Here is a 16540-nt window from a genome sequence, read left to right as displayed (position 1 = left end):
GATTCAGTTATCTGCAGCTAAATCACAAAGACCTTCAGGTCCTAACCTTTGCAAACTAGTTTTGAAATCAAAAACACCAACAACATCTTGTACCGAAGAACATTCAGCTGGGCCACTGCAGCTGCCGGCATTACAGTGGCAGCCACTGGACTGGGTGTTGAGCACATATTGATTTTTCTGTTTGTGGCACTGTCTGCCCACTTTCCTCTTCCACTCAGCTGAAACCATCTCAGCACGCTCCCTCCCCTGCCATCATCTCTTTCCTAGCCATCTTGCCCCAGTTACATCTTCTCCTCTGCCCTCAGTAGCAATCCTCTTCTCCTTCCTACGTATATATTCCACACCCTACCAGATGTGGGGTCCCACATACTATATCATACATTTCCCAGGTGAAGAACTATTACTATACATTATGGTTACCTACAAAGTGAATATCTAAACCTCAGATCAGACTGAAAAACAGCTTATTACTGACCAAAATAAGTTATTTGTGACCACATATGCTTTGTAACTCTCTTTAGATGTTAAGTTTTAAAAAATGTTTCAGATACGTAATCTACTTCTCTAAGGATAGAAATGAAATGTATACAAAAACTAATTTAAATGTGAATGTATCATTCCTCACATAAATTAATGTGAGATGTAGTCCTAAGCTCTTCAAACTCTTGCTTATTTGCCTTTATTACAGTGTATTACCAATGGCATATAAGAAACGTCCTTCCCTCCTATTTTAACAAGCACTTTAACTAAGATGATGGTAATTACGAGTCCTTTATCTTTATGATGTATTACTTTGAACTTTTAACATCCAAAAATGTTAACAGTAGTACAATCTCCATTGCTAACAGCAGGCCGCTTTCCACCACTACGGAAGAGAAAGATAGCTTTACCAGAGCACAGAATGTAGCAAACATACCTTTTTTATGAAAGGACCTATAGCTGCTGGACTTCTCATATTGGTTATATATTTCTTATACTTTCAGCATTCTTCACATGCATCGTAATTTGAGAGGGATTGTTTCCACAGTACTGTAAAAGTCAAGTCATTCCCCCTAGAAAGATCAAACTGCTCCTGCGACCAACTCAAGTAAGTCAGCTTGCTCAGGGTCTAGTGGAGGCAGAGCGCTGGAAGAGCAGCAGCTCTTTAGACTGGGGTCACTGGGTCACTGCCCTGTATGAGCATCTAACTCAAACAACCCAAGTGACTAGCCACACACTGTAGATAAAAACTCTCTGATTAACCCTTATTGGGGCTGTGCTATCTTCAGAGGACTGAAGAGCATTAATGAGACTGCTGATGTTTCAGATGCTACTCATGATAAAACAGCAAGGAGGGGATCTACAGCAAGACCTTAACTGAAGGAACATTAGATGTCTGACTGTGGGACAATAGCCATCTCACCTGAAACCTGTCTGAAAGTTGGCAGATAATACTGCAGAGTTTACACTGCTTTAAGGGAGCAGTAAGGCAATCTATGATTTTTCAGGAAACTTTCTTTAAGATTTTTCCAGAAAACTTTTACGAGGGCATTGGCATATATCTAGTTGTATTAATACTTTTTGTATTACTATATTAATACAGTAACTTTTTGTCCCTTTCCAAACCCTCAGTTCAGTTCCTATGCCTGTCACCTCCACCATGGAGTTCCCTTTAGGGGTCAGGTGCAGGAAAGCATATAATTTCATTAGATGATGGCAATTAGATCATAAAAGCTATGTTAAGATTCCTGGAGCTAAGATGCACAGCTGGACCAAAATATTCTACTGAAAAATATACTACAAACACTACAAACACAGACATTACCCACATTCTCGGGAGTTAATAATCTTTACTGCAGTTATCTTATTCTTTCATCTTTTTCTCTTTATTGGCTCCTAATGGAATATAATTTTTAAAGGAGACTGATTCAGATTTCATAGTACACAAAGATAGTATCAGAAAATTAAGAAATATAACCTATTAGTTTCTTTCTGCACTGATATTAGGCCACTTAAGAATAACTCACTTGGAAATAATTTGTGAGCAATATTATCTCTATCTTATTGGCTTTTATAGAGCTCAGTTTTATTTTTACAGATGCTGTTCATTTTCTGAAAAGGTTAAAGATCTTCTAAAGTGTTTGATTATTCATCAACAACAGACTTTTTTTTTACACATAGTATGAAGGAAAACAAAAAAACACCACCAAAACCCTAACACCTGGAAATCATAACCAGAACATAAAAAAGTAATAGAATTAAAAGTACATCAAAGATTACCAAATCCCTTCCTGCAATTCAATTCCTGCTGCCATTACATATTAGCAGTGAAAACCCTTACAGTATATACTTACTGTATATAACTTTTATACAGTACAGTTAGTATAACATAGAGCAATACTATGAAATGGACATACTTAGCACTGGTTCAGAATATTACTGAACCAAGTTCAATAAAGTCTGCTCTTCCATATCTAATAAGACTCAGAGGAAACACCATTACTATCAGCAAATAAAGTAAGAATAGAGTTTCTGTCCTACTTTCATGGAAAAGGAAGAAATAAAGGGAAGAATTCTAAATAATTGCTACATTATTGCCTCATTCATATATGGCATGCTTGGAAACTGCTCCCACACTGCTGAGAAAAAGTCATGCAAAGTCCCTGATAATTTCTATTTGCTGACTGCCCTGGAAGCATTGGCTATGCATAAGGGTCATGTCTTCTAAGGCTGGACCACAGCATACGCCAGACCCAGCTGCCTGAGAAGAGGCTGGAAAACTCCTGAGCCTCTCAAGTCTATGGAAGATGCCTCCATGCACAGAAGTATGCAGTTACAGACAAAGGTCTATATTCCTAACATAATAATTGTATACCTCTGTATTTGTAAGTAGGCACAAAAACATCATTGAAAAGAATATCTCATCTCATGAGAAGGTTTATTTTGGAACATTCTCCTCTCTGAATATAGAATTAAGGGGTTATTCTTGAACTAATGTACAGAGAATTCCATGTAATTTTATTAATGCAGCATGCTGACAACTTAGAACTTGTACCAAGAATTCAGGGTTGACTGTAGTCAATACAGTACAGTATGTCTTCAGTCTTGTTGATGCTAGCAAAAATTTCACAACTTGTACATGATTTGCAAGTAGGCTGTGCCTTGACCAAGGCCTCATTAAAAAAGAAAAAAAAAAAAAAGAAAAAAAAAAAGAAAAAAGTAGGAATTATTTACAATACTCTTAGTAGCTCCATTATATCTTTCCAGGACATCATTTTGTCAGCAAAGCTGTGACAACTTTAGACTGCAAAAATATGTGATATGTACAAAATCAATCAATAAAAATTAGTCTGAAAACATCAACAATAGCACACTAACTTTATTACTTATCACTCCTTACCTGGTTTCTTATCATGAGGTTTAATAATCCTTTCTCAAACTATTAACTTTTGAGTCTTCAGACTACTTTCAACTAAATTTGATAGAGATCGCAAAAACACTAAGTCCCCGAATGTCCGAAAGGTTTGCAATAGGGCAGAGAAAAAATTACTAGTGATAAATTAATGTTTATTGATGCTCCTAATGTGGGAAGGACCGCAGCTCGATGGTCAGTCAGCACAAACAGCCTGCTCTGCCAGGAGGTCAAAAAGGACAAACAGGATATCAGTGGGATTTTGTAGGAGGAAAAGAACACAGGATATAGTCGGAAGGGGATGTAGAGGACAATGAAGAAAACTACAGGCATTTGCAGATTCTGAGAAGGGCTGGGGGTCTTGCAGTATTGGGTGACATGAAGGAAAAGTAGTCAGGATTGCAGGGAATAAAGACTACTGCTTCATTAGTCCCACAGTTCACAGGACAACCTTACAACTAAAACACCACGCACCTGAATTTGTAATGTAACAGATATTAAAACCAATTATTTTTACATCCAGTAACTGCAAATAAATGTGGTTTTGTTTCATGGTTTTTTTTTTTCCCTTTCTGATTATGTGATTTTGGTTAAGCTTTATAACACTATAATGAAGATTTCCTTGAAAAGTCATATAAACCCTGCTGTGCAGATATTTCAGTTTTTATAACCTAGATACAATATTCTTCTAAGCTATGGTGTCAAATTTTTATGCAATGCTTAGTTTCACAGAATTCTTTGTATGAATACAGACATTTATATGGCAGATGTTTTGTGTGTGTCTATTTTTTGTTTTCCTTTCAAAAATTGTATTGTGTCTATGCAAATTCCCTGTACTTCAATAATTTTGTTAAGAGCTGACAAATATGCTCAGTACTGTATCTTCCAATAGGAATTACACTCAAATATAGACTGCATTGTCAGCAACTTCTACAACACTTTGGGACATGCTCCAACATTTTTTGTTTCATTTTAAAGTTCATTAATTTGACACATTTGAAATATATATGCATGATAAATCCTGCATTTCTAGCCTTCATTAAAATGTCTATATTGCAGAAATGTGATTTTGTCAGTTCCCTTTATTTCCTTCAAGTTCCCCCTTAAAGAGACAATGTATCTTTTGTTTTATTAGAGTTAGAGCTTTATTTTATATGTTGAATCAAAAACAAACAAAAGCTTGGCACAAAACATATGGTAAGAGGATGTTCTGGCCCAGTTTTCTTTTGTTTTTCCTACATGAAAAATAAAATATTACTTCTAGGGCATGGAATGGGAGTGGATTTCTGCATTACTAAGTATATATATTGATCTCATATTACGCAGATGACAACCCATCAGAACAGTTTGACTATTTCAGTAATGCAGGTAGAGACATTTTCACACTCCCTTGAGCAGAACAGCTGCATAGTACGTTACTAAAGTACTCTTGACTTACTAGTACAATTTTAGACATGTGCCAGTGGTCTATTTTTTATCAGTTATTAAAAAGGATGAAGAGATTACTGATGAAACACAACCATTTGACAAAGCATTCATACTGTAATTAGAGGACCTACTCTCTAGCATTATTATATAAACATACACATTTTTTCCTTGATGTAATACCATAGATTTCAGTAGAGATTTCCAGGAAAAAAAAAAAAAGAGACGACAACAGTTCACAAAGGGAAAATAGAGATGAAGGGCATTATGTTTAATGTAACACAGCCTACTGAAAAACAGGATGACTCCCATACCTAAAAAGTGCAAGCATGCACTTAATCTCCCGTCCCAAACAACAAGTTAAATGAAGGTGAAAGCAAAGCTGCCCTCCTCCAGGTCAAATTGTTTCCTGAAATGAGAGCACCAGGGGATGGTTTGACTTAAAAATAAAGATATAAAATGTGACTATAAAAATAAGGCTAGGCATCAAACTTAAATGTTTGGAATCTGCCTCCCTCAAACGCATTTTGCCTCTCTCCTGTAGCCTCCACTGAACATGCTTACTCCAGTGCTATATGGGTAAATCTGATCCTCTGTATTGCCTGCAGTAGACAAGATATACCACAGCCTGGGTTCAAATTCCCTGACAGCTCCAAGTTCTTCTTCCATAAATAGTAACTTACAACAGAAAAATTTCAAAAGTCTGAGTAAAAAACTCTGCAATGATCACTTGACAAGTAAAATGAAAGGATAAAGCAAACTGCTTAAAACCTTAGGTTAGGTCATAAATATCTAAATCTGTCAAATCCAATCTTTTAATTTGCATGACTTTCAGAATTTATATTTATTAGATATCTCTGAAGTCAGTATGAAATTTACATTTTAATGAAAATCAAAATTTTCATTGCTTACACATACTTAAAAGTGTGTATTCTGAGGAGATGGACATCTTGCTAAACTAAGGTGCTTCTGCTATCCTCCAGATTTTGACAGACAAGAATATGAAGACTGGCTAAACCGCCAGGAGTAGTCAGGAAAGACATGGCTCTATCTTAACCAAGGGTGATTACAACAGGGCCATACATCTTTTCAATATCAGTCTAGTAGTTAGATCATTCATCTAGGCAGAGGATTGGATCCTCAGTTTCTGCATTCCAGGCAAATGCCATGATCACCAGGTAAATATCTCAAATCAGCCTATTTTTCACTCCTCTTCCTAAAGCTAAACCACTGTGCACCAAATCTTGAAGTACCATGGAGAACAGACACCTTCAGCTTTCTATTTAAAGACTTGACTCTGCACATTTTTTTACTGCTAAGTCCAAACTTGCTGTGATCATAGACTTATTGTACTGAAGGCTTAATTCTGGCTACAGGACGCATAAGACCGATGTAATACTGAAATGAACCCTACCACCACCCACCCACACTCTTCAGACACAGGTTTCTGTGACTAGCATCTGTCTGCTCGAACTGAAAACTAACCTCTGTGAGAAAAATTAAGTCTATCTGATGACTCAAAACAATCTCAGAGTATCACAATTCTTCCCCCATATGGTTTTATGAGTTATTGCACTATGGCTTTTATAAAGATGGTTAAAAAACAATCAGAATGTTAGAGCTGGTAGAGACCAATCAGTCAATCTGTTTCCTAACATACCAATAGAAGACAGATCCCCACAGTACTCTTTTTGGATCTTTGTTCAAGCTAGCTTTGAATGGAACAATTGTTGGAGTTCCCACCTCTGAGAAACTATTCCACAGCCTAATGGACTGAACTGCTTTTTTTTTTTTTTTTCCCCTCCATCCGTAGTTTTGTCTCTGCAGGTCACCTTATATGCTTCCTTTTTCTCTACAATTTTACAACGTTGAATTAGTAATGGAATGCTACTGGCTTCTTCTCTGTATGCCACCACTTCAGTCAGTTCAACAAATTTTGGCGCTTTGTGTAACTCTACACAGACAATTCTACATGAGTTTGTTTGTTGTTTTATTTTCCTGTGGGATTAGGATGTGTTTTACCTACATTTTCGCAGGAGTTATCAGTTATATTTTAGCTCCTTCAGAGATTTTTACATTATCTTTCAATCTTTATGGGTATCCTTCTTTTAAATTCCATTTAAGTCTTAACTTAGTCAGACTTTAGTTGCCAAGCTTCCACCCAAGGTAAATTGAAGTAAAACAATTTTAGGAGCAGACAGAACAGGACATGAAGATTCATAAACGCCTGAAGAGAAGTTCCAGAGGTATTATGAAATGCCTTGGTTTAAGAAGCAAGGTGAATAAGCTCTAACAGTATCTGAAATGAATGTTTCAGCACCTAAAATATGCCTGAGTGCCCAGAGGACTACTAATCTGTTACCAATGCTCAAATCATGCCTAAGTCACCTGTACAACTCTGAATCCAGCACAAAAACATGACCAAGGGGTAGGAGTACATCTCTCATGTATTACACATATTCAATTAAAAAAAAATCATCAGTAGGATCAGTACTCAGTGCTTCTGAGTACTCAGAGAAGTCTCCTTCTTACTAAGCCACAAACTCATGTTCCTTTTTACTTATTTTCGCCATCTGGACCCATCAGTCTTGAACTGCTTTCTGCACAAGAGTTTCCAAAAAAGACCAAAAGGAGCCTCACCTGGGACACATCCCAGTCTGGAAGGTTGTGTGATTTGTGGAGTAGTCTGACAATCTACTCTAGATGCTCTGTGGTTACTCTGTGAATACTCTTATCTTGTTGCCTTGATCTCTGCTGGGTTGACATGGATCTCAGGTACTAAAGAAAGCACCATATTAGGCCTACATGCTTCCCTCCCTAAGTGCGTTACCTTCTTAAGTTGGCCCCTATCAGAAGATTTAGAGTCTTAATTATTATTTACCTCCAAAATTTACAACACACTTAAGCCCTGTAGGTCTCAGCCAACTTCTTTTTAGCTACTCACAGAGATTAAATACTTAATTTTCACTGACACGGTGCTTCTCCCCCTCGCTCCTCCTTTTATTTTTATGACTCACTGGTCAGAACTGGCTCCTTGCAAGTTGCTTTTGGCTGTATTATCACATGTTCAGCTAGGTCTCAGGAACATTCTCCAAAAGAGTTTCTCCACAGCAACACTCTGCTTCCTTTCCAACGACCAAAATTATTTCCTTAAGGGAATATCTTTCAGTCTTAGGTGAAATTCAGATTCCTTTACCGTATCTAGAGATTTCCAATATCCATCAGTAGGAATAAATGTTTCTCCAGAACGTAATCTATTATCACATTATTCACAGAGGGATGGTGTACAAATTTAGAATTGCCATGTATGTCCTTATAAATGCTTTAATGTAAATGGAGAACAGTATTAGAGAGTACAGAGGCTACCTTTAAATTCCCCACTCCAGAAAAGTACAGCATCCTCCACAGTTTAGGACATGGGCTTTCAAATATCTCATCCCCTTCATGTAGGGTACACTGGTGTATTTCATACAAGGGATGCATTTCATATGCTTTATCTGCATCTTAGAGGCAACTTTTAGAATACTTTGGAGAGTGAAAATTAGGAAGAATAGCAACATTAGAGGAAATAAACTAAGTAGGTGTCCAGCAGCAGTTGTCGATGGCCCAACAGGCATTGAAACTACATTATAAAGGCAGACATACCCCATAGGCTCTAGTCTAGAATAGTTTAAACTGTTCTGTAACTGGGTTGTTCTGGGTTAATCTGCAGTATCGTAATGAGACTGACGCAGCTGAAAACTAACCTGGCAAAAAGCAATGCCTGTTTGTCATTCCAGACAATTCCACAAGCACTTATTGCCTGCCCAAAACGGAGGTAGGGTGGGAGAATGGGACTGGGGCAGTCTGGATTTAGATTGGTTTAGGCTACCATGAAACTGCACTGTCAGTTGAAAGAAAAGGTCCTATTCTTCTATATTTTGCTGTTTGATTTTACTGTCCTACCCTTGCCTGGTTTTATTTGGATCAAGGATTAGACAGTTTTGTTCACTCCCAACCTCCTGTCTCAGCCATGTAAGGAGACTGCTAATCTCTAATGAAATGCAGGAATAGCCCAAGCTTTGGGCTACCACTTCACCATGACTCTATAAACTAAATTGTCTTTCTGCATACTCTAGCATGCTCATATGCAAGTGAACAGGAGGAGTAGGTGAGAACAAATTCTCACAGGCAGGAGCTAACTAGATTGAAAAACAGGCAACTTTATCCTTTATGTCTGCCCCCAAGGTAAAGAAATTTGCGTGCAGACATAATGCTACTAATCGGAGCTCGACTCCAGATGCATAATGAAAACATAGCAGGGGAATATCGGAAAACAGAAAAGTCTGTTACGTGCCTGCCTTCCACAGATTTTCAATAATACTTAGGAGCTTAATATCTTTTACGCTTTTGAAACCATTCTTAATAAAATAACATTAGACCTTTCACAAATCTGTCACTTCCTGGGCCACCTTGACCCAGATCAATACCCTCCTGTTAACTGTTATTATGTGCTGTTCACAGGTCCTCCATCAATACCTTGTGAAATGGCAGTTTTCAATATGACAGGCCTTTCTGAATTAATTTTCAAGTATGATTTTAAGAAATAATGTGTCAAATGGATTATAAAAATCCCTGCACTATAACACCTATTTCATTTTCTTTATTCACTGCTTGTTTTGTTCAGTCCAAGAATTCTGGCTTGCTTTGTATGATTTAATAGAAATCTTTGGGGGTATTCTTAAAAAAGAAATGTTCCAAAATGGATATATATGTGCAACAGCTTCATCTTCCAACACTCGTACCATGAAAATTCTCACTGTGCAAAATGGATGTGTAATAATTTTAGCATAATTTAAAGTTCTTGATATTGATGTGACATATCAGCTTCCAACCTTCAGTTTTCCTTTACATGCCCACAAAAAAACCCCATTATTTTAAACTATATACTCAAGTTCTGTGTTGTCTTTTCCAGCTTTCTTCCTCGTTTGCATTATCAAATCTATTTTTTCTTCCACATGTATACTGTATTCTATTGTCTCCTTCAGTTCAACTACATGGCACATAGCATCTATTGAATCACCTCTTACAAGCAGTGTGTTGTGCTGTTTACAGTGAATCAAGAAATTGCACAAGTAATCTTCAGGATTGTTTCCTCAGTCTCTCATTCCAATCACTCATTAAATTGAAATTGATTTTCTCAAATTCATGAAAGAAATCAGAACCTTCAAACAATGTCAGTCTATTGTTTGTAGGAGTGGCCAGTACTGTACGAAATTGTCTGTTTAGCAGGTGAGAAATGTAGTTTAGTTGCTTAACACAGGCAGCTAGTGATCTAGCATCTCCTGCATGGCTTCCAGCTGCCGTCCCACAACAGCACTGGTCTGTAGGTTATATGTCATTTATGCTCACCCTGTGCAAGATGTCTTCAACACCCATAAGTATCTGAATGCACTAAAATGGTAAGTTGAGGAAAGTAAATCCCATTTAGAATGTTTATCTGTTACGCTAAGAGTTGTCAAAACATAAAACCAACAAATATTACCATTACTAATATGAATGTGGTTTAACTCTTCTTGTCTCTTTTTGTCAATCTCAGTTTATTAATGTACTAATTCTTAACATGTTAATTTCTTAGACCAGTTACAATGCTATTTCAGTATCTGGAAAGGCCTACCTAAATGTAACTGGTGACTAAGGTGCTAAACAATAGTAACAAAACCTAGTATCAGCCTCTTCAAATCCACTTTTTTATGGGCTTGCAATTTTCCCAGGCTACCTGATTCATCCACTATAGATCCCACTTGTCTATGCCCTGGGTCTTCCACTTTTAAAACTCAGGTTCCTTTTTTTTTTTTTTTTTTTTTGTTTTGGAGGAGATTGATGAGAATCTTATCCCCATACAAAAATATAATTTTACTGATGTACTGCAAAATTATGGAATTTGGAAAGAATTTCAAATTAAAGTACTTTTTTAATCAACATCAACGTAACAACTTAGTTATTCCTTAAAATGCAATTTTTAAAGTTCTGTATATACTTGAACATTTTTAGATGTCCACAATTTATTGGGTGGGTTCACACTATGAAATAGCAGTCAATGAACTCCCCAAGTTACAGATGTGGTTTTATATACATTTCAGAATTCTAGTTTCAAAATACAGAAAAAAATAAAAACACTCTATGCAGTTTTTGTTGTTTTTTTTTTTTTTTACTGAAAACAAAATTAATTCCACAAAGCCATGAAACAGATTATTTGAAACTTATTATTATTGCCTAGGGTAGAATCTGCTTTTGTTTACTTACTCAAAGTGACAGTTCAGACCTCAAATGGATCAGAATACAGCTCATTTTAGAGTGAACTACCTGGTTTTCAATATAGATTAACCCATATCACACACACACACACACACACAAAAATCCTACTATTTATCAATAAACTAGTTTTATCTCACTGAATCTAAATCTTTCCTGTCCCTAAGTTAGCATAGTAAGATGAGTCTGAATGCTAGAAGCAACCTCCCAGTATGAATATGGGTTACAAAAAAGAAATCCTGGAAGAAAAGATATCTCTAGAAATCTTACCTATCTGAAAATTGAGTTCATTTATTTGTACAGAAATTTCAATATCTTTAAATTAAACCATACAGACCATGTGAGGCTATTATACTTCCCCATTAAAATCTGAAAATATATGTTCAAAAAGAGAACAAAATCTATGTTTCCCTATTTTCTTCCACGGAATTACTTGAGATGTAAACAAATTATGATTTCAACTTAGACATTTTACATCAAGTTATTATTGGACTAAACTGTGCTCTCTTTTCAGGCACTGTGAATCACTGAACATCAGTAGAACCAGTATTCAGCATTCAGGACAGAGGAATGCACCTAATCTCTTTAAGGTGGTTCTTCAAGTTTGTGCCAGGTCCTTTCATCATGAAGTCTACAAAAAAATCACAAAAACTCTCAAAAATCACTACCATCTTGGATTTAGGACTTGAAAATCAGTTAGCGACAAAAAAAAAAGTGTATTTTTTTTAAGGATGATGGAGAATAGAACGGATGAGTTTCAGTACGTTGGTACCACAAAGGAGTGCACAGCTTTGCAAAGACTGTACTAGTTGAAGCAGTACTAACATCCAACACAACCTGCATGTTACAAAGCAACATCATAGCCCCACTCTATTTAGGTTCTTAGTTTCATGAGGATTTTGTTTCTATTTAGCCTCCTCAGTGCATGAAGGACTTAAGACACAGGACCATGAAGACCATTCCACCGCTCTACTTGTAAGCTTGTCTTGAGCTACTATTCTTTTCTAACATAAGGATTAGAAACATGACTTCTAACCTCTCTAACACTTAGGATACCCAACTCACATGTTAACTTGCCTGGAAATTAACAGAAAGGAATCTAGTTCCACTAGTGGAATGATGACCCATTGGTAAATTATGATACCTTTTGGAAACAACTGGAGCAATGGAAACTGTTCAGAGCATAAAAAAATCTCTTGAAAGTCACGGAAATAAAGATCAGGTTGAATCTAGGTCTTGGGGTACATACCTACAGTGTATACGCTGAAGGACATGGCTATGACATGTCAAGAATTAGTATTTTCTGTCATAATTAATGCTAGTACTACTGAGAAGAATATCAAACTAATAAAAATATTAGAAGAATCAGTTAAAGCACTGAACCATGACTAGGGTTGATCCTGTAGACATGCAGTTGCATTAGAATGAGATGTTAAATATGAGCAACCTAGTTCTGTTAGTTTGTATGTACAGTCACACATCCAAACATCACGACTTTTTGATATTAACAAAATCTGCAGAAGATATTCTGCAGAAGGTGTTCATGTTTTACCCTTTTTCAACTTGGTATATAAATATAAAAAGTAGAACATACAAACGTTTTAACACATAAAAGTATTTCAGGCTAGCTTCCAATTATGTGGTAATGATCTCAGAAAATTTTATTCAAATAGTAATTTCAAGACCACCCTACTGAGACCTGAGTTAGTTTTAGAGGACTTTGTGATGCATAATGCTTGATGAAGCAATGGTCTCATAGTCTACGAAGATCTAATTGGCTGACAGCAGAAATTAAGAATACAGATGGTTCTTGGTGACAATAAAGATAGTGATTTTCTTAAACCAGATTTCTGGAAATCCAATAAGAAATTCAGAGTGAGCATGGCTGAGGATGATCTGCAAGAGAATCAGGCTGAGTTAATTATCTATTTCACCATGTAAGTGTATTTGTGAGAGCCCTTTCTGCTGCTGCTGCTGCTATCTCTCACAAGGCAGTGGCAAGCATGCCATCATGAAGAGGGACACACAGAAAACCAGAAGACAGAGAAGACATTGGGACTCACAATTGTGTATGCATATGGACTTTGAAGCAAGGATGTAATCCTGGTCCCATAGCTTAAATGCAGCCAAAGATTCTGATTCTGCAACAGTCTTGGCTATGAATGACAGAAAATTCAGGATCATAATTTCCTGCTTGTTCCTAAAAGTTATTCTTTGGATTGAGATGAGGGGATACATCAGCCTCCTGAAAAGTATCCTCTGTAATCTTGGTCTGTATGTAGTGTTCCTGTTACAGTTTGGACAGTGAGGGAACTTAGTAGATGAACTGCTGAAAAGCAGATTTAATGTATTTGTTTTGTAAGTTGACCACTTCTGACAAAGGGGAAGAGGGAAAATTAATTTGGCATGGCATGCATGCCTGCATCATTCCACTGCTCTAATTTGGCGCTGCCTAAAAGCTTTCTTTGGTGGGTATTGTGTCTTGGAGTGACACGGAACTAGAACCGGCGGGATGTCGAAAAAACTTCCAAAACCAGCTTAACCAAATAAAATCTGCTGACCTGTGGAGATGTGAAATGCACATTTAGAAACACTCAGAGTGGGAATGTAGGTGAGGCTAAGTACAAGAATGCCAGAGTTATGTGAATATCTAACAACAACATAAATATCACCAATACAGACATGTATGAATAACAGTATTTTTATTTTGAAGTGACTCAGAATTTCTAAACCTCTTAGAATATTAACTCAAGACTCCCAAATTCACTAAGGTAGGTAGCTAAGGATTGCTAATCTTATTTTTATTGCTGGGGAAACTGAGGCAGAGAGGTTCAGTGACTTACCCAAGGCCACAGAGGGAGTCACTGTCAGAGCCGGGATTAGAGCTCAGGAGTTTCTGGCTCCCAGTCCCAAGCTCAGACCACTAGAACATGGCCTCAGGACATTTCCAGCTGGTCTTCAGTCTAAAAAAAAGTAAATTCTCAAGTATGTTACAAATATGTAACATATATATATTTCTTTTTACTTTGAATTTAATAGTATGAATGAGAACACATTGCTCGTAAGTCAGTGATGAAAGCAAACCAGTACATTTTAGCTAAGTTACTTTTATCATACATATATGTATGATAAAGCTTTGCAGAAAAATCTTGATTTAAACCGTAGACAATACAAACAACTATTGTATTTTTCAGGGTAAGGAACAAATTGCCTTTCCAACCCAGCCAGCATGTCATTTATATTCATGGTGAGGAATGCTAAGTTGCTCTGTGTGTAAGTAAACTCTATTAAGAAAGTCACGTCCCTTGGTGAAGCTAGATCCTTAGTAAATTTTACTAGCTAAGCACTGAGCTCCATGTCAGAGTAATTACACCTTTTATCCACTGTGAGCTCTCTCTTAGCTTCTTCATACTCCTTAATTTCCCACTTCAGCTAATTTAGCAGTAAAATCGCAAAGGTTTTAAAAGGTTAGCTACTGAGGAGCTGGTGCGTGAATGTTCTGTTAAGCTCTATGCATTGAAATCACATAATGTAGAAGAAAGAATTAATTAAGCAACAATTAAGTAGTGATGGATCATTGACAACATATATACACTTTGGTGCTAAAATTAATCTCCCCTGTAAATCCAATACTTTGTGTATTTTCTCATCAATACACTGGCATGTTTTATATTTGAAATATAAAATAGACAGGCCCTTTAGCAATATTTATTTTTTTTAAAAAAAAAGCATACATACTGGCACTATTGAAACTAGATACTATTTTAAAAAAACATATAGTTTCATTTTTTTAAGAATCGAAAGACTAATGAGAATAGCAAAAGAAGAAGGCAGGCGATTTTCAAGTGACTGTAAGGATATTTGTTATATGAAAGTACTTAGTATGTTGAAAATGCTAACAATTGTGTAGTGTTCTCTTGCTATCTTCTTTTACAAGTCACCATATTGTTTCCTTGTATTGACAGTCAGTTGCTTAATACCTCGATTGGCAGTTAGCCCGGTCAGTCCTCAATTCTAAAAGCCTCTTAGCAGATGAAAAATCTTTGGTTCATTCACACCTTGTAGAAAGGATGACAGGGCAGAAGTGACATCCAGATCCATTTAGAGTATATTTTGAGTCTGATTTTCCTTTGCCTTGCACCTTGTGTAGTCATTTATAGCTGTGCAAAGTGAGCACAAAATGGATACTAAACACTACTACCCATGTGAGGAGAAAATTCTGATTTGGTTGCATTATTTCCAGAGGTGATCACAAAAAGTGCCAGGCAGTGAAAAAATCTGGCTCTGCATAGAAAGTCTAAACAATTTTGACAGAAAGCAGAAGTAGCAGCAGTGCTTTTGAATCAATTTACAGAAATTGCACTTCTGCTTTGGAGCAATGAGTATTTTCATTTGCTCTTTGCTTGGTATTTTCATAGAAAAAAAAAATGTTAAACTGCTCTACAGAAAACAAATTCTATTTCTTCCCTTTTTTTGGTAGAAACATATTTAACTGTGAGTCCTAAACTCTCTTCTCATATATGAAGGAACTCACGCCCTAGATAAGATCTCAACCGCTTCTGTCTTTCCATGTGCTACTTCTAAACTCAGTACTTAAAAAGTTACACCACTTCTATACAACCTCCTGGAATCAATGTGAAAGTTGGTATTATCACAACAGCTTGTCTCAGTCCATCAGAGTTCCATACTGTTCTGGCTTTAGTATGGGTAGTAAATTATTGTCGCAGCATTTACCAAACAGTAACATCTCTGCTATATGATCTATCACCGCCATGATAATGCAAGACCTACTGCCAAGTATCTTCAAGATACAAACTAATATTAGCAGGAAAGGCCTACAAATACTAGATTAACAAATGTGTGTTAACAAAATTACAGTTAACAAATTAAGGACCTAATGTGGCTGTCACTGGAGATGTGGTCAAGAATTATTTCTACTTAACAACAGACATTCAGTGTTTAATAATTCATTCAATATGTTTGGACATTTATTTCCCCATACTACCTGGTGGCCATTTTTCTGGCCCTTCCCAGCCAGAAATCCTTCCGGTTACACTTAGATGCCATGATGGGCATCAACAACTGAAGTGTGTTGATTAGAAGCATAAAGAAATTACTTGACTGCATCAGCAGCTGTCAACCTAAGAGTACTGCTACAGGAAACAGTATCTCTTGGTGTTTCTGTTAAAAAAAAAATATTTTCTTTTAATCATGGTCATGTACTTCATAGAGTCATCCTAAGACATAGTTCCTAAACCTATTACCATGGTTCAAAGCTTCCCTTACTCTTCAACCAAGTGCCTAAAGAACAAATGAACATATTTTTTTAAAAAATTCTTAATGTTTTAGTAATACTGTATTATAGATTGGAAGTTCTTGGGGGTTTTCTTTTTTTTGTTTGTTTGTTTGTTTTTTTTTTTTCCTGTTTGT

At 36.4% G+C, this 16540-nt stretch overlaps 1 protein-coding gene across 4 annotated transcripts in view; it reads right to left on the bottom strand.

Annotated features, from left to right (window-relative positions):
- The window catches only part of TAFA5 (TAFA chemokine like family member 5), a 432621-nt gene that overhangs the window by 60030 nt on the left and 356051 nt on the right, over nt 1-16540 (bottom strand). For 2 of the 4 annotated variants that reach the window (XM_086739966.1, XM_086739968.1), the window contains exon 4: nt 13954-14073. The exons of the other annotated variants lie outside the window; for them this stretch is intronic. In XM_086739966.1, the coding sequence (XP_086596092.1) occupies nt 14047-14073 (27 nt within the window). In that variant the 3' untranslated portion in view covers nt 13954-14046. Of the gene's footprint in view, nt 1-13953; nt 14074-16540 lie in introns of those variants that run through there. 4 annotated transcript variants of the gene reach the window in all.

This window comes from Chlamydotis macqueenii, chromosome 1 (genome assembly GCF_036417535.1).
Source record: "Chlamydotis macqueenii isolate bChlMac1 chromosome 1, bChlMac1.mat, whole genome shotgun sequence".
NCBI classification, from domain to species: Eukaryota; Metazoa; Chordata; class Aves; order Otidiformes; family Otididae; genus Chlamydotis; species Chlamydotis macqueenii.
Note: the sequence above shows the minus strand (reverse complement) of the source record. Positions and strands in the feature narration are given on the sequence as shown.